We start from the raw sequence: 27,189 nt of genomic DNA on the forward strand, positions 1-27,189 counted from the left end.
GTAGTCAGAAATCTGAAGGCTGATTACTCGCCTTCAGCAATAGTTGTATGTGATGTAGTTGCAGCCTCCCACTAAAATAAAACCAAAGGAGAATTTTCCATCCAGCTACACAGCCCAAGGTGAGCTGTTTTGAGAGACAAACTCAAGGTTCTTGTCACTTTAGTTCACGACCTTTTTGAGGTCCCCTTAGCATGAGCCATTTGTGTGAGTGAGACCACGGGGTGACCCAGCCTGCTCCTGAGCCTGAGCTCCAGCACTCAGGGAGCTGTCCAGTTCTTTCTTGTTTTGAAAATTGACCTCCTTCTCTGGAGCTCCCTTCCACAGTTACAAAGCAAAGACCGTGCTGAATACAAGCCCTGAGGTGGGGCCTGGGGGCCTCTCTGCTCTCCTTCAAGTCAGAGCTTGTAAAGGGCCTTGGCTTCCCAGGCTGGCTGAGAGCTGAGGGCCACAGGCAATTCTGTACCACAGGGCTGTTTCCTCATACCTGAGTCCTCTACAGCCGCACGCACCCCGCCCGGCCCTTACTACTTAAGGCCAGCACACTGGAGCTTGCTGTGAGTCACAGCACCCAGGAGGCAGCAGTAGCTCTGCCCACCCAGCACCAGGCCGTGCTGTGGGAAGGAGCCCTTCCCTTGACATGGGGCAGATTGTCTTCTGGAGGTAATGTGATTTTATCTTCTTCCTGATAGATTAAGACATGGGTAGGCTCTTTGGGGTGTGAGAAGAACCTCTGAGCTGTCCTACAGGGCCACTCTTATGCCCTGCAGGATCCAGCATTGGGCCAGATAATAGCCTAACCCCAGGGCACACACTCATGGGTAGGCAATGTTTGGGTTTGTGAGCTGTCGTGGAGGGCTGGCAAGTGTTGGACCAGTTCTGGACAGAAGGGGGTGTGCAGCAGATGGGGGCTCACTGAGGAGTCTGGGAACAGGAGCTGGGTGGCGTGGGGCTGCACGGATGGGAAGGGATTGCCGACTGGGTGTGGCTTTGATGCAGGGGACCCTCTGGCAGCCCTCAGAAGGAAGGAAATGACAGCATCTTAACTCTTCTCTGTGGGTATAATTTCTCTGGATTACTGAGCAATTCACACCAATACCTCTAACCACTAGCTCAATTTTCTGGCAGCTCCTTGGAGAGGAAACCTTGGTAGTTGCTCCTGCAGTAGCATAACTCCCCAGAAATTGAATTTAAAAAAAAGCAAGTTCCTTTGCTATCCTTTGCTCCCCACTTAGCAAATATTACAGTATTTTTTTCCCTCAAGACAATAATTTGCCTTTCTGGAAGAGATGGAATATGATTTTTTTTTTACCTTAAAATAGCTGGTAATTTATTTCCAGTCTCAACTTGTTACAATTTTAAGAAGATATACTTGTTGATTTTAGGGGCTGTTTAAAGGACCAATACTCCAATTTCTATGTGTCTTTTACAATAAAAAAAAAAAAAAAGAATGTAAGGGAGAGGTTAGAATAAAGAAGCTAAAAAGATTAAAAGTGAAAAGTCTGACAAGACTGAGAGAGAATTACATCCCAGAGACAGCCTAGAAAATTCTTTTCCCCTGAAACAGAACACCATTTCCTTCACTCGTGTTCATCTGAAACCACCAGTCTTGCAGGAATGTTGTGGGGGGGGGAGGGGGTGGTGAGAGAGGGGAGGGGAGGGGAGGAGGGGGCTGGGCAGCGCTCCTCCTCTGTGGGTCTGGTGTGAACACTATGCGCTCTCCACCTGCATCCTGGAGAAGTGGCAGATGGCCACAGCCCGTGCGAACGTTCACAAGAAGCACCCCTCCTCCCGCCTTACCCTCAGAGCCATTTAGTAGTGTCCTTTCCTCCTCGTCACCCAGTGAAGTCTCGGTGTCACCTCAGAGCAACCAAGTCATTTCTCAAGGCCTGCGGCTTGGGCAAGGTCATTTTAAACCCACCCTATCTCACTCTAAAACCCTGTCCCTGCACCCTTCATCCCAGGTCCTCTGTTCCACATTTCTCCAGCTTTGGCCTCATGGATGGAAACATGGAACAAGTGGCCCTGTTGTTCCAAGGACAGGTGTGTGGGCTTACTAATAATACATTACAGCCAGCCAGACTGGTTTTGCTGGAGGCTCAGCCAGAGGTGGGTGTTCAAAATGCAGGTCCCTCACCCTCTGGAGACCCATTGGGATCAACAGAGGCTCCTCTTGTTGGCCTTGGGAACCTTGTTAGCTGTTCCTATACTCAGATGACAAAAGAGGGGCAAGCCACAAGGGTGGCTGGGCCTTGGTGCACAGGGGTCACCAGGAAGAGGGGCCGTGAGCCACTTCATGAGAGTCGGGATCCAGAATCCTTGCCCTGTGGTATAGGTGGAACCCCCTTGAGAAGACCACTATCTTCTCCTGGCCCCCAAATGCCCCTGTCTTCTCCATATTTTTCCTGATTCACGCTAGCACCTCTCGTTGAGGTGTTCGCAAGCTCAGTGGAGCTGGAGAGGGCTCGTGAGGGCCTAACACTTTCCGCAGCCCCAGCAGATTGCTGTTAAGAGTAATCAGACTGCCAAAGCCTTCAACTGTCCCCATCATGGCTGTCCAGGGCAGCAGTATTCACCATGGAACACTTGTCAAGTACTAATTGGAGTCCAGGGGTGGAAAAGTTAGGATCCCAGTGAACAATATAAGTATCTATTCTGTGCTGGGTGTCGCATTAGACTCCGAGACAAAGATGACTAAGATGCTGACCAGAGTATATATGTAACTAATGCTAGACAGAGATTCCCACAGATGCCATTCATAAATTATGGGACAGAGGGTACCATGATATCCCCTCCTTGCCTTGAGAAAGATTTCCTGAGTCAGATGGCTGGGTTGAGTCTTGAAAAATGAATTAGTGGGACTCAAATGGGAAAGAGTGGGAAGGGCACAGAATAAAACAAAATGCAGGCTGGAGAGATGGCTTAGTGGTTAAGGCACTTGTCTGTGAAGCCTAAGAACCCAGGTTCAATTCCCAAGAACCCATATACACCAGATGCACGAGGTTCTGTATTTCTGGATTGGGCTGGGTAAACTGAAGGAGAGGGAAGAATGGCAGTGTTCTGGTGCATAATGAATCTGAGATTCCCCTGGGACCATCAGCTGAAGCAGCTCCGAGTACAGCAGAAGGCATGAGGAGGACACGGGAGAGATCAGGGCTGGGATTAACATGCGTGTCGGCAGCTCACAGGCACAGAGTGATCACATCACATCGCCTAAGGCGAAGATAAAGGGGCCAGAGACGGACAGGTGAAGACCAGCACCATCCGAGGTGGGTAGAAGATGGGGAGTTGAGGACAGAGTTGGAAATAAATAGCAAGGGAGGTAGGAAGAGGTCAGAACAGAGAAGCCAGGCATGCCAGCAGGACAGTTTCATGGATGGCATAGGGCAAGTACTCTGTGAAATTGTTCTGTTTCATCTGAAATCACAGGAGATATATGCTTGAGGAAGAAGTCCAAAGAAGGAAGCTTCTGGGAAGAAAGGGAGTCAGCATCTCTTTACTCAATAGAGGTGGATAAAGCAGATGAAGAAGGCTTGAACACATGAAGCTAGCAAGCTTTGCTCTAGACTCCTGGTATGCCATTCTCCCAGGTTTTAAGTGAGTGCCTGACTCAGACAGCCCAGGCAATGGCTGCTAGAAACATGCTTGGTTCACACTTGTCTGGTGAGAAAAGCTTGCCTGGACCTGGTCTGGGTCGATCTCAGAGAAGTCATATTGACTTTAGACCCTTTGGAAAGATAAGCCCAACTGTTAGCTTCTTGGACCTATTAAATCTAATGCTGCAGGATCTTTCGGACCCATCCCATGAGTTCAGTGGAATTTGGAAAATGGCATAAGATATGCATTGGACGAAATAACCTGAATTGGTGGTACATTAGTTCCATCCCTTCTTGAGAGCACTTTGTTTTGCGAAGATGGTGTTCTTCCCTATCTCCACCTGCTGTGATGACACCCATTTCTGTCAACACCCAGCTTCAACCCACTTCTGCTCTGAACTCTGCTAGAATAGTTGTAGGTACCCTACAAAGCTGCCTCTTTTATGTTCATAGCCAGACTTGTTTCTGATGACCTGTTCCTGGTGCCTTTCTGCTTTCCTCACTAGGTCAGACCCTTGAGGACTAGACTGTCATGCTCATTGTGGGGAAGGTGGGTATCAGAGGATTTGGCACTGTGGCTTCACATCTGGACTCTGGAAATAGATACCTGGATTAAATGTACTTACACCATTGTGAATTCATACCCTCTATAAGCTTCAATTTCCCTATCTGCAAAACTGGGCTGAACTAGCTGCCAGAGCTATATGAACAGCATGAGCATTTTGTACCTGGCACATCCTGAATGTTCTATAAATGTCAGCTCTTGCTACTTTCATCTTATGCAATTCCTCCCTACAGTGCCTGGTACATGGCTGGATCACCACACAAACAGCGTCACTTTCGTGACCACTGGTTCTATGCCCAATGACAGAATTAACTGTCTCTGGGGTATTTTAAAGACAACCAATTCTCAGGACTGGAGATATGGCTTAATGGTTCGAGGCTCGGTTCCCCAGGACCCATGTTAGCCAGATACACAAGGGGGCACACGCATCTGGAGTTCATTTGTTGTGGCTGAAGGCCCTGGTGCACCCATTCTCTCTCTCTCTCTCTCTCTCTCTCTCTCTCTCTCTCTCTCTCTTTCTGCCTCTGTCTCTCTCTCTCTGTCACTCTCAAATAAATTAAAAAAATTTTAAATTAAAAAACAGACAACCAATTCTCATAAAATGTGGGAGACTAGTCACTGCATTCTCCAGATTATGGTTTATTTATTTATTTATTTAAGAGAGGGGAAGAGAGACAGAGGCAGAAAGAGAGAGTGAGAGAAGGTGCACCAATGCCTCGTAGCCACTGCAAACGAAGTCCAGATATATGTGCCACCTTGAGCATCCAGTTTTACTTGGGTACTGAAGAATCAAACCTGGGTCCTTTGGCTTTGTGGACAAGCAGCTTAATCACTGAGCCATCTCTTCAGCCCCAGATTCTTTTTTGTTGTTGTTGTTTGTTTGTTTTTGGGTTTTTTTTTTTTTTTGAGGTAGGGTCTCATCCTCTGGTCCAGGCTGACCTGGAATTAACTCTGTAGTCTCAGGGTGGCCTTGAACTCACGGCGATCCTCCTACCTCTGCCTCCCGAGTGCTGGGATTAAAGGCATGCACCACCACCCCCGGCTCAGCTGAGGAACCCAGTGAATAGTATACAGTCTAAACTTTGTGTACTGTCTGTGAATAGTAGACAGTCTAAAGTGTGTGGACTATCTGTGAATAATAGACAGTCTAATCTCTGTATGCTGTCTGTGAATAGTGGACAGTCTAAACTGTGTACTGTCTGAATAGTAGACAGTCTAAACTGTGTGTACTGTCTGTGAATAGTAGACAGTCTAAACTGTGTGTGCTGTCTGTGAATAGTAGACAGTCTAAACTGTGTGTGCTGTCTGTGAATAGTAGACAGTCTAAACTGTGTGTGCTGCCTGTGAATAGTAGACAGTCTAAACTGTGTGTGCTGCCTGTGAATAGTAGACAGTCTAAGCTTGTGTGCTATCTGTGAATAGTAGACAGTCTAAACTGTGTATGCTGTCTGTGAATAGTAGACAGTCTAAACTGTGTGTGCTGTCTGTGAATAGTAGACAGTCTAAGGTATGTGTACTGTCTGTGAATAGTAGACAGTCTAAGCTTGTGTGCTGTCTGTGAATAGTAGACAGTCTAAACTGTGTGTGCTGTCTGTGAATAGTAGACAGTCTAAGCTTGTGTGCTGTCTGTGAATAGTAGACAGTCTAAGCTTGTGTGCTGTCTGTGAATAGTAGACAGTCTAAACTGTGTGTGCTGTCTGTGAATAGTAGACAGTCTAAGCTTGTGTGCTGTCTGTGAATAGTAGACAGTCTAAACTGTGTGTGCTGTCTGTGAATAGTAGACAGTCTAAGCTTGTGTGCTGTCTGTGAATAGTAGACAGTCTAAGCTTGTATGCTGTCTGTGAATAGTAGACAGTCTAAGCTTGTGTACTGTCTGTGACTAGTAGACAGTCTAAGCTTGTGTGCTGTCTGTGACTAGTAGACAGTCTAAGCTTGTGTGCTGTCTGTGAATAGTAGACAGTCTAAGCTTGTGTGCTGTCTGTGAATAGTAGACAGTCTAAGCTTGTATGCTGTCTGTGAATAGTAGACAGTCTAAGCTTGTGTGCTGTCTTTGAATAGTAGACAGTCTAAACTGTGTGTACTGTCTGTGAATAGTAGACAGTCTAAGCTTGTGTGCTGTCTGTGAATAGTAGACAGTCTCAGCTGTGTGTGCTGTCTGTGAATAGTAGACAGTCTAAACTGTGTGTGCTGTCTGTGAATAGTAGACAGTCTCAGCTGTGTGTGCTGTCTTTCTCTCAATTTCCTGATGGTATAACCCTAGGTCAGTAATTTAACCTTCCTGCCTTTATAACATCAGTAAACAACTCCCAGAAATTAGTCTGTTGTGAAGGCGTTTGAAGTAGTTCTTGTAAAGACCACCGAGCAATGCCTTGAACAGACTTAACCACTTTATGTGTTCACCACTGTCACTGAATTTTACCTTCCCGTGTTTGTAGAAGACAATACAGTGACTTGGAGTAAGAAAGAGGGATAAGCATAAGAGGAACGTTTAGTCTCAAATGTTCTGGGTTTTCAGAAAATTTGAGATGTTGTCTCTTTAGTTCTTGTCCTTTAAGACACAGGGAACCCTTTGCTCCCCAAGGTTCAGACTAACCTTGTAACCAGGAACTGGTACAAGTGAGTACTTACAGAAGTGGGTAGACCCAGCATCTGCGCTGTACAGCCCCTCTGATGCCCAATCAAGTTCTCAGAACTCTGCCAAAGCAGTTTTCATGGAGTCCTTGAGGCCTTAGGAAAAGTGCAAAGACTTAATCCAAACCCACATAACTCTTGCCTGAGGTCAGTTATCACTCCACATCCTTCTTTAAGAAATTTTTATTTTGTTTGCTTTTCAAGGTAGGGTCTCGCTCTAGCTCAGGCTGACCTGGAATTCTCTAGGTAGTGTCAGGGTGGCATCAAACTCACTCATGGCGATTCTCCTACCTCTGCTCCCAAGTACCGGGATTAAAGGCATGCGCCACCACCATACCCGACAAGAAATGTTTTAAAAGTCAGGGTTTTGATGAAAATAAAAGGAAAACATTAAAGTTTCTGAGTTTCTACTAGCCTTTCTCCATCCTAAGCCACCTGCCTGGAACGCCCCTCACTTCTGAGTGCACTCAGTACAGCGGTGGGGGGTGGGCACACATCCCCTCTTTCATTTTCTGTAGATTTAAAGTGAAAATTTTCATGTTATAAATACCACAGAAGATTTGAGAGAGCCGGAGTGCAAGCCCACACTAGGGGACCCTGGACAGCACCTTTCACCTAGCTCTCCTGCTTCCTTCTTGTGGCTCCTCCTCCCCGGCCCCCAGCCCTCAGTGACCAGTTCTCAATCTCCTCTCTCATCTCTCCTTATCTTCTTGCAAACCCCACTGCAGTCTTGGGTCTCAGATAATTATCTGGCTTCATCCTTCACTGAGAAAATAGAAACCAGCAGACAGGTTCTCCTTCTCCTAGTCTTTCTCACAGGTAGTCATGGGTTCCCTTTTATCTGCCCTTGGGCTAGACTCCTGGGTGCAGATCTGCCAGGCTCTTATGAAGGTCAGCCTGTGTACTCTGGATCCATCTCCATTCCCAGCTCATGCACAGCTGCTCCACAAATAGTCAGCAGTGCCTCCCCAGTGGCAACATTTTCTCTTAAAAAGAAAAGCCACTTATCAGCCCCGTGCCCGCTCCAACTATCTTTTTCTTTCCTTCTCTGCAAACTTGCTGAAAGAGTCATCTGCAGTGATCAGTCTGACTGGTTTCCTGGAATGGAAGCCAAGCTGCCTGGTTCTGTCCATTCTCTGCTCTTCCATTCTCTATTTTTCTTTAATTTATGTGTGTGTGTGTGTGTGTGTGTGTGTGTGTGAGTGTGTGCACATGTGCTTCATGGGTGTGTGACTATGGCTACCCATGTGTTGTGGCACATGGGAGGAGTTCTGAGAACAGCTTTGGGGTTTCCCATTGCCTTCTACCTCCTTGTGAGGCAAAGCTTCTCTCTGGGCTTGATCTGCTGGGGTTCATTTCTTTGTTCACGGACAACAACCCCAACTCCCACCTCACTGTCAGCGCGCTGGGATTGCGGACACCCACCATAGCTTCTGACTTTTCCCAGGGGCTCTGGTGGTTAGTCTCCAGTACGTGGGCTTGAACAGCAAGCACTTTGTCCACTGAGCCAGGTCTCTGCCACTTTCTAGCTACGTGGTCTTGCTCATCCTCTCTGTGCCTGACCTCTTCATCTATAAAGTGAGAGGATATCAGAACCTACATCATAGACCTGTGAGAATTTTGTAAGTTGAGACCTTTGAAATAACAAGCACATACCATCAACCACCATCCAATAGTGATTCCCTCCTACTTCACTATACCAAGATGTCATGCCTGTCTATGCCTCTGGTTGCCTCTTATTGCCAAATCTAGTGTTTGCTTCTCTGTTCTTGTCTTTCTTGTCTTTACAACAGAATCCAACCAGACACTTCTACTCCTCCTTGAAGCACTTGTGTTTCTTGTTTCCCATGACACCACATTCTCGTGCTTTTCTGCTCCTTCCTCCCTCCCCCAACCTGGGCCTGAGCAGTAGAAGTTGGCTTCTTTTTGTCTACACCTGGTTCTGTGATGACAATTTTCCTCCTGTGACTGCTCTGCAATCAGGGAACCTGCATTGAATACAGGGACATAGCCTGTCATTCCTCTTCTGTGTTTGATGGGCTTGTTCCTTTGCCAAAAGACTTCAAGGTTCAGGAACAGAATATAGCAGCATAGGGACAATTAACATGTACGTGGCTGGCTTAGGCTTCATAAAGTTCTGTGAGGCACGAGAGAGGAAGGTGCAAGTGCTGGCCAGGCATAGTGGCTCATGCCTGTAAACTAAGTTTAGCATTCAGGAGGCTGTGGCAGGAGGAATACTGTGGGTTGAAGGCCTGCCTGGACCCTGTCTCAAAGAAAGAAAAAATAAGACAACAGTGTGCAAGGAATGTTGGAGTTAGGCTTGCAAATCACTGTCCTATTTTGGGGCAGAACCCTGAATTTAATTGAAGACTAATTCCTGGAATTTTCCTATCCAAAAGTGGGCAAAGTGCTTCTGGGAGCAGACCCTGTGAACTAGAAGTGACCCCCACAGCCGTGGGCTGGCCGCCTCAGCAGCCTGAGGGAGAGAAGCAGAAGTTTGGTTAGAGCCATTAGCAGAGCCCTCATCTCCTTCGCAGCTCTGCTTCACTGCAGCCATGGCTTCCGCATATGGGTGCGCATCGCCGTTTGTATTTAACACACAGTGACAAGCCATACTTGAACAAGTAGTATAGTGCATGAGCAAAGGGTGAGGAGCTTTCGACTTTGGCTAATCCTTAAACATTTGTTAAAGGAAGGGATGTAGGAGTGTGACCTGCTGGACTCTGCTGATCCAGAACATAACACACTCTGATCACAAGAGCAATCACGTTAAACCCACCCATTACCTTCAACCGATCTGTTGGCTCTTACTGACTGACCTCATTTCCTCAATCTTATGATCAGCACTTCTTATACATGTATGATGCTATGAGTCAAGAGCCCAACTAGGGCAAAGCATAGCTTAAGATCAGTCAGCACCTCTAAGCATTGCTTATGAACACTGGTCATCTATGCTGTTTAGCCAAAGGTACACCAAGGCAGAGGAAACCTAGCCATGTTGATTGTTTTTTTTTTTTAAGGACAAGTTACAGGTAAGGAGTTTAGTATCTCACAGCAATAGTCTCAAAAAACTTATTTGTAAGGTCCATAAGAAACATTCCCATAGCTCATTCCCACAGTACCATCATTCCCACATGCTATGTAGAAGGGAGCTGCCTCTAGATCCTAGAGGACCCTCAGCCAAATACCCTGGAAGCTTGGGAAATTTCCAGCAGGTCCTGGTGGAAAGTCCTGTGGCAGGATAGAGTCAGTCAGCCAGGGAATTAATTCCTCCAGGCAAGAAGCTGACCTTTGATTTCAGTTTCCCCAAGAACCTACTTCTGGTCATCTTCTTCCCTTCCTTGAGGACAGGCCAAGTTTCGGTGATTACAAGCCCAAGTCCATGGGAAACTCATGGTATCTTTCTGGTGCCCTTAGGTCAGGGGATCTTTATCTAATGTTCTTAGCATAGGCTTGTTGCAATTTAGCAGAAGCCAGCCACTCTCCCCGCCCCTGTGACAGTCCACAGTCGCCTCTGCCTCCTTATAGCCAGCTCAGTGGGGCTCCCCTGCAAGGCTTCTTTGGGTGCTTTCTCATGCTGGCTCCTTCAGGACGACAGCGTGCTGGGAATGTTGGGGTTAGGCTTGCAGATCACTGTTGACCCAGAACTTAGAAACAATGCTACACTTGGGAGTAGAGTGGGATGGAGAGGAGAGATCAGAACTCTAGCATACCCCATACCCCGAGGAGCTCCCACTGAAGCCAGTTAGAAAAAAGGGAGCTCCTCTGTTACTGGGCCTTTGCTGTCCCACTGAGAGTCTCCTGCAGGTCAGGCTTTGCCTGAAGTATTGAAGAGAGGAATTTCTTGCACAATGGCAACCTCACCCTCCATCAATAGCTGCTGGGATAGTATCCAAAGACTAAGGAAGACATCTTCTATAGACAAGCTTTTATAAGCAGCAGCTAGGTATATGAATTAGCTCATAAAAGTCTATGCACTATGAGCTGAAAAGCTGGCTCAGCAGTTAAGGACACTTCCTGTGCAAGCCTGAGGGCCTGAGGCTGCTCAAGTTCAAAACTCTAGATTACACATAAAAAAGCTGGGCATGGCCATGTGTGCCTGAAGCCTCAGTCTTGTAGGGAAGCAAAGACCCCAGAATCTGTGAAATCTTGCCTGCTGTGGACTCAGTAAAAGGAGATTCCAGCTCAAAACAAGACCAGGCAGAAGAGTGATGAAGGGAGACGCACAATGCTCCAGTCTGGCCAGTGCAGGTGACCAGCCCCTGACCTAGGCAAGCATATGGGATGCCACAAGTGCACATACACATACATACACCCCCCCAACACACGCACGCATGCATTCACATACACACACACAAAAAAACCCTTCTTTTCTTTTCATTTTTTTTTCTGTTTTTTTGAGGTAGGGTCTCACTCTGACTTAGGCTGACCTAGAATTCACTATGTAGTCTCAGGGTGGCCTTGAACTCATGGTGATCCTCCTACCTCTGCTTTCTGAGTTCTGGGATTGAAGGCATGCACCACCATGCCTGGCAGAAAAAAAATTATTTTAAGTCTATGCATTTATGTAGTAGCTAGAATAGTGTGTTTACGCTACTAATGTTTTCTACTATTTTTCCATTCCCTTATAAGTGTGCAATATTTTTGAAACATTGAGATTTGATCTTTTATGGGGTCTGGTGTCTCATAAGTAAGACCATCAGCTCACAGAATGTGAGGCAAAGTTTTATTGGGTAAAAAAGAAAAAAAAAGAAAAAGAAGAAAGTCTGGTATATCAGGTCTGTACCCCAGAATCTCAGAGTGCAGCTCCAAACTGTTCGGAGTGTCAGCTTTTATTGGAAATAAACACATGGTGTTAGAAAAAAACAGGATGGGAGTTAAACCAGAAATCACAATTTACATGTGACAGTTACAGCTATAAAAGTAATCTTAAACATAGTGGGAAATTTGGTGCATCTCAGAAGATGAAAAGAAGGAAATTGTAAACAGGTCTGTTGGTCAGTTTCAGAAGCACCTGGGGCTGTTAGGTAGGCCCGTCACCAGGAGTCTCCCGCTTGTCTGCCCTTAAGGATTTTGCTCAACAATGCAGGCCTGGGTAATGCTACTCAGACTAACAAGGCCTCCTGTTTGCCTACCAACCCCATCTGCTTAAACAAGCGTTTCATTCCATTCTTTTATGAACTCCTACAAGGAAGTGACTTCTAGTTTTCTCTAAGCTAAGTATAAAGAAATGTAGAGAAATATAAAATTTTGCTCACTTTACAAATCAGTGTTTGAGGCCTTGCTGGAAAAGCTAACCATCATTTATAGTGTCACTATCCTATCCTACAAATAAGGAACACACAGTCTTTTGAAAGGAGCCTCTGGGTTCTGAAATGCAGGTAGGTTTTGGAATCTGTGTAGATGGGCTTCCTCTGGGTGATGTGAGAGAATGGCTGCTCAGGGCTAACACTTCACCCTTTGATCTCATGTTTGCCACTGTTATCATCACTGTGATCAAACACTTGACAGGTGGTAACTGAATGGAAGAAGGATTTATCTGGGCTCATGGTGGTCATTGTGGAAGGGAAGGCATAGTGGTGGAGCATAGGGTGACTGCTTGCACCCCTCCCTGTGGACCAGGAAGCAGAGAAAATGGAGTGCCAGTGCTCTGCTAGCTTTCCTCTTTGTATTCGGTCTATGATGCCAGCCTATAGGGTGATACCACCCACACTCAAGGCAGAACTTTCCCCTTAGTGTCCTCTCTGGAAGCACCCTCACAGGCACACCAAAGGTGTGCTTCACTAATACGCTAGCACAATCTTGCTATTGTGGCTCAGGCTGAATTGTGATTCTTCTTGTTTTCGCCTCCTGAGTGATAACATCAAGGGTAAGCACTGCCAAACCTGGCTGTTCAATTGTTTTGACCTATAAGAGTGGCCATTTCTGGGGCTGGAGAGATTGCTTAGTGGTTAAGGTACTTACCTGCAAATGACCCAGATTTAATTCTCCAGTACCCACATAATACCAGATGTACAAGGTGGTGCATGCATCTGGAGTTTATTTGCAGCACCTGGAAGCCCTGGTGCACCCATTTTCTTTCTCTCTTCCTCTCTCTTGTCTCTATCTCTCCCTGCTTGCAAGTAATTTTTTTAAAAATAGGCATAGTTTAATATCTATGCCTCGGGGACATTCATCATACACATTAGCATATTAAATGCATGAAAAAAGTTCTGTATGGTTATACCCATTTGATTAAGGTCAAACTGATGTTATGAAAAACATAATCCTACTTATTTATTTATTTATCAGAGAAAGAGGGAGAGAGAGAAAGAGACAGAGAGAGAGAGAGAGAGAGAGAGAGAGAAAGAGAGAAGGAATGGTCATGCCAGGGTCTCCAGCCACTGCAAACGAACTCCAAGTGCATGCGCCCCCTTGTGCATCTAGCTAACATGGGTCCTTTGGAATCAAACCTGGGTCCTTTGGCTTTGCAGGCAAACACCTTAACCACTAAGCCACCTCTTTAGCCCCATAACCCTTTTTAAAAATTATACTTATTATAATATACATCAGGACATCTTTGGGCAATTAGGGCCTGGGGAAAGTAGCATGTCAGCATGGGGACCTGAGGTCAGCATCATGACCTGCCCCGTTCAAACTACCCAGGTGCTGCCTGGGCAGGCACCCAGCCTGACTACCTGAGCGTCCCCAAATGCCCTCCCATCTTTCATATTCACAGTCATCCCACCTGTCATACCTTCTTCTTTTGTAGTAATTCTTCCTTCTAAAAAAGATTTTTTTTTTTTTGAGAGAGAGAGAATGGGCATGCTGGGGCCTCTAGTCCCTGCAAATTAACTCTACATGCATGAGCCACCATGTCCATCTGGCTTATGTGGGTACTAGGGAATCAAATCTGGACCTTAGGCTTTGCAGGCAAGCACCTTAACTGTAAGCCATTTCTCTAGCTCAGTACGTGTTTTTGGTAGGGTCTCACTCTAGCCCAAGCTAACCTGGAATTCACTTTGTATTCACAGGGTGGCCTCAAATTCATGATGCTCCGCCTACCTTTGCCTCCTGAGTGCTGGTATTAAAGGTGTGGGCCACCACACCTGGCCCAGAAATTCTTTTTTTTTTATTAAAATTTTTTATTAACATTTTCCATGATTATAAAATATATCCCATGGTAATTCCCTCCCTCCAGAAATTCTTCTTTTGATTAACCTTGATTTGTGTATGAATAGCCTGTGACTTTTCCTTTCTCATGAAACTGAAAGAATAATTCTTAGGTGACATTAATGGCTTACTCATCATTCCTCAAGCGGCATACTAAATAAACATGGTTATTATTTTGATTGTTCTTCCATTATTATGATTGCTAATTAGTTCCTCTTTTTAGCAAATTACTACCATCTCAGTTTATAGGTGCTCATCTGATTTGCCTGCAAGCATGACATAGTTGTTTTGTCTAGGTGCAAGGAGGAGATGAGGCACTGGTCACTGGTGCTTCTGCAGGGAATGTGAGCAAAAACACCACATAGGCAGAGTGCACATTTGTTTGCTGACAGACACTGCAGCAAAATGTCCAAGACCTCCAAGAGAATGGAAGTGCAGGACAGGGTGTTCAGAGGACAGTGGGACAGCAGGTTGACCAGGACTGAATCAGGGCTTATGGGCCTCTGGCCCGTCCTCCCTCTCTCCTTCCCTCCCTACCTCCCCCACCCCTCATTCTTTCTTCTTCACGTGACTACTCCACTGGCTGGAATTCTCCTGGGGAAGCCTTTAAACAGTGTTGTCTATGGTTCACATGCTGCCCATTCATACTCAGTGTGACCAACACTCTGTGGAGTAACTAAGTATTTTGACAGCATTTGACACATATGTGTAAGAGTTACGGTGAGACTCTGGGGATGTAGGTGAGAGCTGAAAGGTAGGAGGTACTGCCCTATGGACACAGAGCTAACTTAATGGAAGTCGTTGATTATGGCTAGGTGGTGTTAAGTGACATTAAGTGTTGCCTGGCAGTTGTGTCTTCACAGTGGAAGGCACTGTCCAGAGGTAGTGTACCCATGACAGACATTCTCAGATGCTCAGAGCATTGCTACAAGTACCCAGTTTCCAGGAAGGATAAAAACAAGTTTTGAATTTTTTTTTTTTCATGAGGTAAATGGAAGTAAAATCCTTGACTTGGGCTCATTGAAAAAGTAAACACTAGTAAACCTTGAACAAGTCATGCTATGTTTCAGATGCTCACATCTTATATCACATCTATCTGTAAAAGTCAAATAAACTTAACAGCACACACGAGGTGCTCTGAGAGCAATGGGAAGGCAAGGGTACTGCTCTTTCTCTTCAGCCTCATGGGAGATGAAGGGAAAAACAGAATTTGGAATCTGAAGGGCCTGATTTGATGTCCTTTTTCAAACTTATTCTGTGAGCCTATGCTAGTCAATTTTCTGTGATCCTTACCTTTTCATTTGTTAGGGAAGGGCTAGAAATGTACATCCCAGAACCATCTTAAGGATCACAGATGATAGAGTGAAAGCGATGACCATGGCAATGACATTTGTAGCAACACAGAGCTCTCCTGTATTTCCAGGCACATCTACATCCTTGAATGAGAAGCTGCATTGCCCACTGGGGAAAAAGAACTAAGAAAAATCCCAAGACCCTTATACCTGAAGCTATTAAAATTTTGACAGCAATAGTTACACATGTCCACTGCTCACTTCCCTTTAGATTCAGCTTCCAGTGTCACATCAGGAATGGAGCCTGCCACGTTGGCTGTCCTGATCAATAGTTAATGGTTCTGTTGGAGGTGGTCTTTATGGGACTGATGACCTCATGATCACAAACTCTAATGTTATACCCCTCCTGTGTGTTAGCATTCTCTAAGAGTTCTATACACATATTAGGCTGACAATTATTGAGCAATTTCTTGGGGTTTTGCATGTACTTATTTTTTAATAAATATTCACTGAACATTTACTGTGGTACCTGGCCCCACAGAACCTAGAGGGCCAGTCAGAGATGAGGCATAATTCCCCATCATTTAGAGTGCAGACTAGAGGAGAGGCAGGTAAGTAACCACACTATTATGATAGTGTATACTAAGTCTCACCAAAGTCAAGTCTCAAGATGCCCTTTGAATTCAGTCTTGGAGGGGTAATGATGGTTGGGGTGGTTAAAGAGACCTTCTAGAAGAGGTAAATTCTAACATAAGTGCAAACTAGCCAAGCAAGGGGAGGTGGTGAAAACTCCCAGCAAGGGGAAAGAGGGAAAGAGGAAGGTGGATGTGGACCAGGAGTGACAGCTGCAGAGATCAGCGTGAGCCAGAGGTAACCTTCCCAACAATCGAGGCAGGTGAGCTTTATGCGCTCTTCATTCTCAGCTGGGTATGGTAAGGCTGAAAATGCTACAATGTAAAGAGGATGCTTGGAAGGACAATTAGAAGATGTATAATACTGCAGATAAAATAAAAAGGCGATGACTTGTAATGAGCAGAGATGGTGAGGTGAAGGGGCCATTGCTTCCTGGGAGGACTTTTGGGCCCACAGCTTGTCTTAGTGACCATTTTCTCCCAGGAATCAGCAAGCTTACTTTTATCCATGATCACCACTAGTTAATACAGAATTGTGGCTAATCTGGTCAAGTTGATGGCATTTAGAATCATAATGGAGACAAATCACTTGGCTTACCTATGAGTTTCTAGATGAGATCATGGAGGTAGGAAGACCCACCCTGATTGTGAGTGGCACCACTCCATGCGCTGGGGTCCTTAACTTTGCAAAAAGAGCCAGCCAGAGTAGTACCAATGCCCATCTATTTCTGCTTCCCGACTCAGGGGCAATGTGAGCAGCTGTCTGCCCCTGCTGCCAGGCCTTCTGGGCCATGAACTGTAAGATGAAATAAACCTCTCCTCACTTGAGTCACTTTTATCATATACATTATCACAGAAATGAGAAAAGTAACTAATACATATAATATATGCAAAGGAAATTTTTAAAAATTGTGTCTAAACCTATCTGCTTCCAAAAATCTATGTTCTTTTCTTGAAAAAAAAAGAAAGAAAGAAAGAAAGAAAGAAAGAAAGAAAGAAAGAAAGAAAGAAAGAAAGAAAGAAAAATATAAGGCTTGGAGAGATAGCTTAGCAGTTAAGGCATTTGCCTGCAAAGCCAAGGGACCTGATCTCAGTTCCCCATGGCCCATTTAAGCCAGATGTACAAAGTGGCACACATACCTCTGGAGTTTGTTTGCAGTGGCTGGATGCCCTGGTACCCCCATTTTGTCTCTCTCTCACACCATCTCTCTGTCTGCCTCTCTCTCTCTCTTGCTCAAATAAATGAAAATAAGAAATATAATAATGTGGTGTATATAATCAGTAATGAGATTGTTTAAAGCACTGAGGATGTCAGTTGTGGGCTGATGGCAAAGTAGAACTCATGAGGCAAGTAACCTTAGGTCCATGGGCTTGTAAACTACAAAATGCTTCCCAACAGCAAACCCCAAAGGTCATGTTCCATTGCCTTTCCTAGTGCTTCAGCAAGGGGCTAAGGAAATGGCTCAGGAGATAAAGGTGCATGCTCCACAAGCCTGTTGACAGGAGTTTGGATCCCCAGTAATCACATAAAAACTGAACACTAAAGTGGCACACATGTCTGTCATTGATATTCACCTGTTACTGACAAATTAATTCTTTACAAGATATATAGCTTGAAAATATTTCCTCCTATTCTGCAGACTTTCTGTTTATTGCATTGGTTCCTTCCTTTGTGGTGTTGTGTTTGAGGTAGTCTCATTCATTTATTTTTTTTATTTTAGAGCCGTATTTTATAAGACCATCATCAAAGATGAATGTCGGGGAGATTTTTATCTATATTCTCTGGTAGTTTTAAACCTTTTTTTGTTTTTAATCTATTTCAAGTTGACTTTTGTATATTATATAAGGGTCCAATTTCATTCTTCTGCATTTGGTTATTTAGTTCTAACAGCACACTTTATCAAAGGCACTTGTTCTTTGCCATTGTATTCTGGGTGTCCTTGTCAAAGATGAGTTGACCATGTATGAAAGGGCTTATTTTTGAGCTCTTTATTCTATTCTGTTTGATGCTAGAACATACAGTTTTAGTGACCATAGCTTTGTAAAATGGTTTAAAAATGTTATGGCTCCAGCTTTATTCTTTGTTCAAGTTTGGCTTGATTATTCAGATCATTTTGGGATTTCATGTGACTTTTAGAATTATTTTTCTGTTTCTTGAAAAAATGAAACTGGAATTTTGATAGGGATTAAATTGAATTTGTAGATCACTTTGCTGAACTTTTTTTTTTTTTTTTTTTTTTTGCTTTTTCAAAGTAGGGTCTTACTTTAGCCTAGGCTGACTTGAAATTCACTATGTAGTCTCAGGCTGGCCTCAAACTAATGACAACCCTCCTACCTCTGCCTCCTGTGCTGGGATTAAAGGTGTGCGCCACCACACCCAGTGGTCACTTTGACTAGTATGAAACTGTTAAAAGTATTAATTATTCTAATGGATGAACATAAGTTATCTTTTTATTTGTTTGTTCTTCTTCAATCAAAACTCTATAAAACAGATAATGTACTCTCTGCTCCTTGATTACATTTAAATGTTTTTATGCTATCATCACGGGGATTGTTTTCTGTTGCTTTTTTAAGATAATCACTTACTTGACGTTGATCTCAAATTTTCTATTTTAACATGACTCAGTCTTGGAGAGTGTATTTTTCAGTAACATCCATTTTGTCTACAAGTATGATTTGTTCACAGGACAGGAATCTTACGGCATTTGTGTTTCTCTGTATCAGTTGTGGCATTTATTTCACTTACGTTTAGGTGAGTTCTGTCTCTCTCCCCTCTTGATCAGTCTAGCTGAAGTGTTGTCCCTCCTATCTTTTTAAAATATCCAACTTTTCGTCTTATTGATGTCATCCATTTTCTTTGTGGGCTCTGTTTATTTATGCTGTACTCTGCTATTTCCTGTTTTTGCTCATTTGGGCTCAGTTCATTCTTTTGTTAATTCCTTAAGGTGTGAAGTCAGGTTTATTTGGGATCTATTTTTCTTCATACAGTCATTCATTGTTCTAAACTTTCACATAATAACAGTTTGCTTCATCCCATAAGATTTGGTATGTTGTACTTCCATTTTAATTTGATTCAAGATATAGTTGAAGGATAGTGAGGGGTGCTATAGATTGATTGTAGGGTCTCATGCAGGGTAGATGTACACTCCAACACCAAGGTTCTTCTCCAGCCCTTAAAAGTTTTGTTGAGTTTTCTTTTTATTTGACATAATTGTTGTTCAGAAATATGTTATTTAACAAACATATTTATAAATTTCTTCACTTTTCTCCTGCTAATGTTTTCTAGTTTCACATCATTATGGTTGGAAAAGAAACTCAATATGTGTTTTAATCTCTCTAAATTTGTTATAAATTTTCTTGTGGCCCAATAATATCATTTGTCATGGAGTATATCTTATGTGCACTTTGGAAGAATGGGTAATCTGGTGCTATTGGGTGGAATGTTCTACATAATGCCTGTAGGTCCATCTGGTCTTTAGTGTCACTCAAGGCCACTGCTTCTTCATTATTTTCTGTCTGGATGATCATCCATTGTTGAAAGTGGAGCATTGAAGTGAGTCTCCTATGATGGCACTGCTGTCTGTTACTCCCTTCAGGTCTGTTAGTATTTGTGCTATATATGTAAATGCTTCAACGTTGGTGCATATGCATAAATGTTGGTGTTTATGTTTAATTGTTATATCCTTTTGATGTAGCCACCCTTTTGTCATAATACAATTACCTTCATTGACTTTTGTCACAGATTTTGGCTGAAAATCTATTTTTTTCTGATATAAACATAGCCATCCATGTTCCATTTTTACATGGATTATTTCCCATTCCTTCACTCTCAGCCCATGTGATTCCTCCAAATTAAATTGAGTCTCTCTTAGGAAGCATGTCTTGGATCTTGTTATTTAGTTCATTCAGATATTCTGCTTTTCATTACATTTAATTGCATACTTTTTCCTTTTGTTTATTGTTTTCTGACTGGATTTTAGTTCTGTTCTTTTCCTGCCTTCCTTTGTGGGGTATGTGTGTGTGTGTGTGTAATGTTACATTTTCCTTGTGTTTTTTATTTTGTGTATTTAACAAGTTGGGGGTCCTATGGCCCAAAACTGCCAAGCCAATTTATATCTCCTATTCTTCACAAACACTCCCATAAATACAATATCATACTAAATGTGTCAATCAGAAATAGAAAAAAAAAAAAAAGCTTCTTTTTCCAGGTGTAGTGGTGTACACCTTTAATCCCAGCACTTGGGAGGCAGAGGTAGGAGAATCGCCATGAGTTTGAGGCCACCCTGAGATTACATAGTGAATTCCAGGTCAGCCTGAGCTAGAGTGAGACCCTACCTTGAAAAAAAAAGCTTCTTCTTATAGTGGTTTGCTTTATTTTTAAAAAAACTTATTATGCAAGATAGAAAAAGACTTGCAGGGCCTCAGAGCCATTGGTCCTTCTAACTCAGGTGCTGCCCTTCTTTGAGTTTCCCCTCCAAAAGTGACGATGGAAGACATGAAAAACAGATCCACTTCTTACTCTGCCCAATTTCTCAGGAGAATATTGGCATGTTCTGTGGATCCCCCATACACCTGCTCACTTGTGGATTTCAAGGGAGAAACCCATGCAGAGAAATGTGGAAGAGGTAAGAGAGAAGGACAGAGGACAGCAGTCTTGCCAGGATGAGTGAAAATAGGCAGCAGAAGATGAAAGGAGGAGAGAATTTCAGAGAGCTTTAGAGAAATTTCAAGAGGGAATGATTTGGGAGGTAATTAGAAGGGTAGAAATAGTAAAACAGGGTAAGTTTTAAAGGAAGACTTGCTGTATGTTGCTTATATAATGTCATTTGATATTTCCCTTGATAATCACTGGTTTCATTTATGCTTTCTTGCTGGATTAATACTTCTTTTTGTTTGTATATTTGGATTTTTGTTTGCTTATTTTTGTTACTTGCTTTTGAGACTGTCCTTGAATTCATAATCCTCCACCTTAGCTTCCTTAGTACTGGGATGACAGGCATAAACCATGGTGCCCAGTGATGTGCATTTCTTTTACAGTGTTGCTGCCAAAAAGGTGTCATAAGATATTTGGGTTTTACGGTAAGGGATCAGGATTCTGGGCCACAATGGGACAGTTTCTCTGGATCTTGAAAAAAAATGCTTATATGTAATAATCACTGATTTTCTTTTTTTTTTGAAGTACTGGGAAATAAACCTAGGGTCTACATGTATGCTAGGCAAGTGCTCTACCACTGAGCTATTTTGCCAGCCCTAAGATCTGGTTTCAGATATGCAAGTATATTTAGTAACTAATTTTAACTTCAAGTAAAACCTGGCCAAGGTTTTTGTTTTGTTTTGTTTTTTAAGGAGACATAATTTGAAATGGAAACATGATGGCTATCTCATGGACACATTTTGGTACAGTAATAGAATGTATTCCAAAATGAGGTCAGCTCAGTTCAGCATGGTCAAAGGTGTAGGAAGAGTCACGCACCGGACCTGTGGCGCACACCTTTAATCCCAGCACTTGGAAGGTAGAGGCAGGACGAGCAGTGTGAGTCCAAGGCCAGCTTGAAACTACAAAGTGAAATCCAGGTCAGCCTGGGCTAGAAATCCTACCTAAACAAAGAGTCAGGCACTATGTGTGAAGCCCAGGAATAGATAGACTGCTACATTGATACAGCATGACAAGTGGGTGTAAGCAAAGAAAAGATATTTCCCTCCTTGTGACTTTGGAAAGTACATTACATAGGAAATATCTGATGACACTTCTGAAGCCCCTCATGAAAATTTGGCTTTTCCTTCAGTTGCCTAATTGCCACCTCAGACCATGGGTTTATACCCCGAAGCCCACTTCACACAGATGAACTGTACAAGCCATGTTCCGGGTGTTCTCCTTGGTGAGGGCCAGCCCTGCTGTGGACTGTCTGTCCTGCCAGGGAGTCACGGGAGAGCAGGGACTCCCCAGGGCAGGCCCGCTCCTGCTCTCCCTGCTTCCTTCTGAGCTGCTCTAGACCACGTTGAGTTTCTCAAGTATGAGTTCACTTCTCATCCATGGCAACCCCCAGCCCCCTCAGCAGGGACATGGCAGGCTCTTTAAGTGTGTGTGTTAGGGAGGAGGGGAGCAGAGGAGAATGTTCTCATAGCATAGAAAAAAATAATCTCCAAAGAAAGATCTTCACAAATTTCTTTTCCTATTCTGAGCCCTTCTTATGTCCTTTGAGTGAGGTAGCTATGAAGTATGGAAACGAGCCAAAGACCCCCTTTAAACTTGGAATAAGGGTGCAGTATCCACCTGGCATATGACATCTACTGTATCTCAGCACTTCAGTTGAAACTTAATTTAACATCTTATTATGCAGAAATTAAAAGATATAGTTCCTGTTCTTGAGAAACTTAAAGGAAGCACAAATGTGTAAACCAATCCCTTCAACACAATGCAACCATGCCAAGTTAGGGGTTGCTGGGTACAGTGAGGACACAGTCAGCTCTGGTACAAGCTGCCAGTGGCTTCCCTCAAGAATCGCCCAAGACGGCAATATACAGAAGAATGAGGCAACCAGAGGTTAAAATCGCAGGGAAGGGATCAGAGGTGTGATTGGAATCCTCTGGCTTCAGTGCAGGTGCTTCTGGGTACTCGGATGCCTGAAAGAGCCCTGAATACCCACATTGGTGATGCTGCCTAATTACGTAACTGTCTGGGAAAAAGCTTTCTGTGAGAATTTGACCAGAGGCCCAGAAATCCTAGCAGCCAAAAACAAAAGTAGTATTCTCTTTCACTCTGCCCTAAGGAATTCTAAAACAGGGCCCACCTGGGGCCCTTGACTACCTGAGCATTGGGACATGCACAGACACCTGGGGAAGGAGAGGCCCCATCTGCAAAACACATTTCCTGTCTCCTGTCCAATTCTCCCCACAACACACACACTTTACAATAACGACCTTATTTCATATTCTTAATGTCTAGTCCCAACATAAAACCCAGCATTAGAAGACTGGAGAGATGGCTCAGCAATTCAGTGCACTTCCTGTGCAAATAGGGCCAAAGGGGGCCTGAAGCTATGCGAAGTTAATCCCCAGAGCTAACATAAACTGCTGGGCATGGCCACCCACGCCTGTAACCCCAATCCTATGTGGAGAAAAACCTGGAGACTCACTGGGGCAGAACTTCAAGCTTTGGAATCGGTAAAAGATTCTGCCTTGAGGAAAACCAGGTGGGTGAGTAGTCGAGGGGGACACCGTTTCCCTCTGTCCGCAGAAGGCGAGCACACAGGGCACCTCATCAGCATGTGAACACATGCATCCACCACACACAGACATACCACACGCTACACACATTAAAAAAAAAACAACCAAACACTATAGCATTATAAAATTAAAGACCCAGGTCCCACATAAGCCAGATGCATGTTTGTTTGCAGTGGCTAGAGGCCCTGGAGTGCCCTCTCTCTATCTCTAATAAGTAAATAAAAATAAATCTTTAAAAAATGTTTTAAAATTGTAAGAGGGCTAGAGAAATTGCTTAGCAGTTAAGGAATTTGCCTGTGAAGCTTAAGGACCCAGGTTTGACTCCCCAGAACCCACATATCCAGAGGCACATTGTGTCACATGTGTCTGGAGTTCATTTGCAGTGTCTAGAGGCCCTGGCATACCCAGTCTCTCTCTCTCTCAAATAAATAAATAAAAATAAAGTTGTAAAGAAAATATTGAGAAAGCCTAACAGGGAACCACACTGAGGTAGGGAAGGAAGCATCTAGTTACAGCCTTGTCTGAAGCTTATGCTGTTGGGTCTAGAATCCTACAGATGTTTCATTTGTCTGTCCAAATGGGTCCAATCCACCTCACACACCAAAGGCCAAACATGCAACAGGTATGTGCCTCCAATTTAACAAAGTTGTTCTGGTTTCAGTTACCTTACCTTGTGTCTCTTTAAGCCATGGGGATAGCCTAGAAATTGAAATAGAAATGACTCTGAACTATGGTTTCTGATATCTTATACCTGGAAGATCCCCTCCACTCATTTCCGTTTTTAAAACCCAGGACCAATTTCAGAGCAGGGAGGCAAGATTGCATGCAAGAAATGCCATATTAGCAATAGCCTGGATAGATAGATTCCCAACCTAGCTAGATTAGAACTTTGATGGAAACTTGTGAGAGACTATGTGATTGGCTTCTATGAAGTAATTGGAAAACACCTCTCTCCCCAGATATCCCCCCATCATCCTGCCTCTTTTCTCCCAAGCTTTGGCCTGTCCTGCTTCAACCCCACTGTGCTTTCCTGTATATTTTTCAGTGTCTCCCAGAACCGTCCCATTTTACTGAAACCTTAAAAAATAATTTCTGTCCTCGTTTTGAAGGAACCCCAGAATGGGGACCCCACGCTCTGCCCGGATATGGCGACACCCCAAATCACTCACGAGAAGCGGTCTTGATGCAAACTGCAAGAGGATTTTATTCCAAGCGTGCTGGGGCCCACAGTCATACACCGCGCAGGGGTAGAGGACTGCAGAGCCCCGAATGCAGGAACAGGACAGTTTTTATAGGGTTTCTAACAAAGCCTGTGCATTAGACCAATCATTGTTTTAACATCAGGAGCCTGTGGGGTGCGAGCCAGTCAGTTTGTGCCACTCCATAGTTTCTAAGCCAATTAGTTTAATTTGTTCAAGCCCCTCGTGGACCAATCAGTCTCCTATGACCTTGGTGGTCAGCATTTGCGCAGGTCCTTGGGTGGGGGTAGGAGAGTGTGGTATCAGTCTCCTATGACCTTGGTGGTCTGAGGCAGGCTGCTATGGCTTATGGTGCGGGCTACTAAGGCTTACAGTGTGGGCTATTAAGGCTTATGGTGCAGGCTATTTACAGAAACCAAATAAGTGGTTCACTTCATTACTCATTTCCCATCCTTGAGGGCTATCTCATGCCCTTTTTACCTAGTTTTATATTAGGAGCAGGCTCTGATATAATGAGAAGAGGGATTCTTTACTTGCTTCCAACAGAGAGTAAAGCCTGGAGTTTGAGGTATGCAGGGTCCCGCTTAAGCTCCCTTTGGAGTGTGATAGTATTTCTGGGCTTCTGAATTCTTGGGCCTTTCAGTTTTGGGCAAAATAACCTAAAAGGATGAAGAAACTATGAAACATTTTAAATATAAAATAACAGTGGTTATTGTTCATCTAAACTTCGTAAATCTAAATCCAGATTTTACTTAGCTGGTATAGCTTTTAAGTGTCTTCTTTTCTCATCTCTAAATTGACAAGAGGTAAAGTGATCAGTGAGAGACCAAATATAACCATTTTAAGGAAAAAAAAAAAAAAAAGGCCCAGGCCTGACTTAGATAGAGAAGTAGCCAGACAAAGTGCTGACCTTTTGCTTCTGTAAACTTTGCTTGCTTAATTGCTGCCTTTCCGCCTAAAGTTCTGAGGAATCTCCACTTCAAGGTCATTGCAGAAACACTCCACTGTGGGGGGGGGGGTGGGATCTCCGGCCTCTGACCACCTGCTTAGATAAGAAACTGAGGAATCTCCACTTCAAGGACAACAGAGATGACTTTCATCTGCCTGGAGTGCCCCTAGCTCCTGCCCCCAACTTTGCCCCCTGAAACCCCAAGCCAATTAGAACTGTTTAAGTCAACCAATCATGTATCTATCCCCTACTTCTTTGTTCGAATTCCTATATGAACCCCTTTCCCCAAAAGAAAGGGGCTCTCTCCCTCACTACCTCTGTGCTGGACTGTGGGGACCGAGCCCAGGCCTAGGCTTGCAATAAAGAAACCTGTTGCTTTTACATTTAAGTGTCTCGGTTTCTGTGGCGGTTCTCTGGGTGACTCCTGGGTGACAGGGGTACTTGGCTCCTGGTCAGGGGTCTTGGCACAACAATCAGTTCATATACTAAGGGAAACTGGAGAAGCCTTGCTTCTAAGCCTAGCCAACTCTTAGGCCTAATAGAATCTGCCTCTAAGTGGCTTTGAATAAATCTTGCTTCACCTAGCCCTACTTGGCCTTGAAGTACAGTGTAACTTAGATTTACCATCATCCTTGCTCTTGCTATGGACCTCATATTTTTAGTACATTTGATTCAGGCAAAACACCACCATCCTAGGACATCATGAGATGAGTCTCCAAGAGATCCTTAACTTTCTTTATCTCAAATTCAGATAGCTCTGAGCCTTAAGAAGGTTGCTGTGGTACCCAACAAAACCTCTGTAGGCAACGTAAAATTCAAAGATACTGAACTATAAAGCAAATAATGTGCATATAAGCTAATGGGCTTTATTTTTACTGATTTATTTATTGGTTTTCCAAGGTAGAGTCTTGCTCTAGCCCAGGTTGACCTGGAATTCAATATGGAGTTTCAGGGTGTCTTCAAACTCATGTCATTCCTCTTACCTCTGTTTCCTGAGTGCTGGGATTAAAGGTGTATGTCTCCGTGCCTGGCTAGCTAATGGTTTTTAAACTTTTACTTTTCCTGATTTTAAATTCCTAAATATGTTCCCTTGACCTTAACTTTCATCTCTGGCCCCTTCCTGTGATTGTTCAAGGGTAGTGGGCAGGGGCTGCTCCTACAGTGTGAATGCTGGAAGGATGTTCAGTTGGCCTGATAGCCAGTTCATGTGGCCTAGACTTAGAAAACCCTATGCTATCCCAAGAAACTATTTCCTTTGGTGCATCCTTTGAAGGTAGTTATTGCTTGGATTCCCCAGTGCAATATTTTGTGTGTGACTTGTTTCTCCAACCCATTCCATATGTCTGAGGATGAGTCTCTGGTTGGTCCTTAAGGTTGTTTCCACCTTTGCTAAGGTATAACTCATACTTTTGAGCTTTCACAGCAGTCTCCAGGAGCCCCTCTAATGAACACTAGGGCTCTGTGGTGGTGCTTGTGCTCTCTCTGTACCATATCATGTCCACAATGCCCACTGCATATGTAAATACAGGTCACTTTCCTTTCCTCACGGCACTTTGAAGGATAATTCCATCATTGTTTTTCTTGCTTTCTTTATAGCTTTGGAAAATAACCCACAAGTCTAATTATCATTCATTTCTATTGAGTCTCTATTTTCTTGCTGCATATAACATCTTTTTTGCCTTCATCTTTCCCATTTCACTATGAAAGGTCTTGTTTTCATTTTCTTTTTGCTTTTCTACTTGAGATTTATTGAGCTTTCTGAACCTGAAAACTTGGATGTTTCATAAATACTGGAAAATATCCATTTTTTTCTTTTTCTCTTTGGGAGCTAATTATCCCTTATTCTCTCTTTCTAGGCCTCTGATTATATATAATTTACATTTTCAATGTTGCCTTTATATATCTTATAATCTCTTCTGATTATGACCTCTTTGATTCTCTATCCCACA

At 43.7% G+C, this 27,189-nt stretch overlaps 1 protein-coding gene across 3 annotated transcripts in view; it reads left to right on the plus strand.

The window, feature by feature from the left end:
- Nucleotides 1-568: 568 nt before the first annotated feature.
- The window catches only part of Vtcn1 (V-set domain containing T cell activation inhibitor 1), a 75,309-nt gene continuing 48,688 nt past the window's right edge, over nucleotides 569-27,189 (plus strand). For all 3 annotated transcript variants that reach the window (XM_045138414.1, XM_045138413.1, XM_045138415.1), the window contains exon 1: nucleotides 569-660. In XM_045138414.1, the coding sequence (XP_044994349.1) occupies nucleotides 638-660 (23 nt within the window). In that variant the 5' untranslated portion in view covers nucleotides 569-637. The remainder of the gene's footprint in view (nucleotides 661-27,189) is intronic.

This window comes from Jaculus jaculus, chromosome 19 (assembly GCF_020740685.1).
Source record: "Jaculus jaculus isolate mJacJac1 chromosome 19, mJacJac1.mat.Y.cur, whole genome shotgun sequence".
NCBI lineage: Eukaryota > Metazoa > Chordata > Mammalia > Rodentia > Dipodidae > Jaculus > Jaculus jaculus.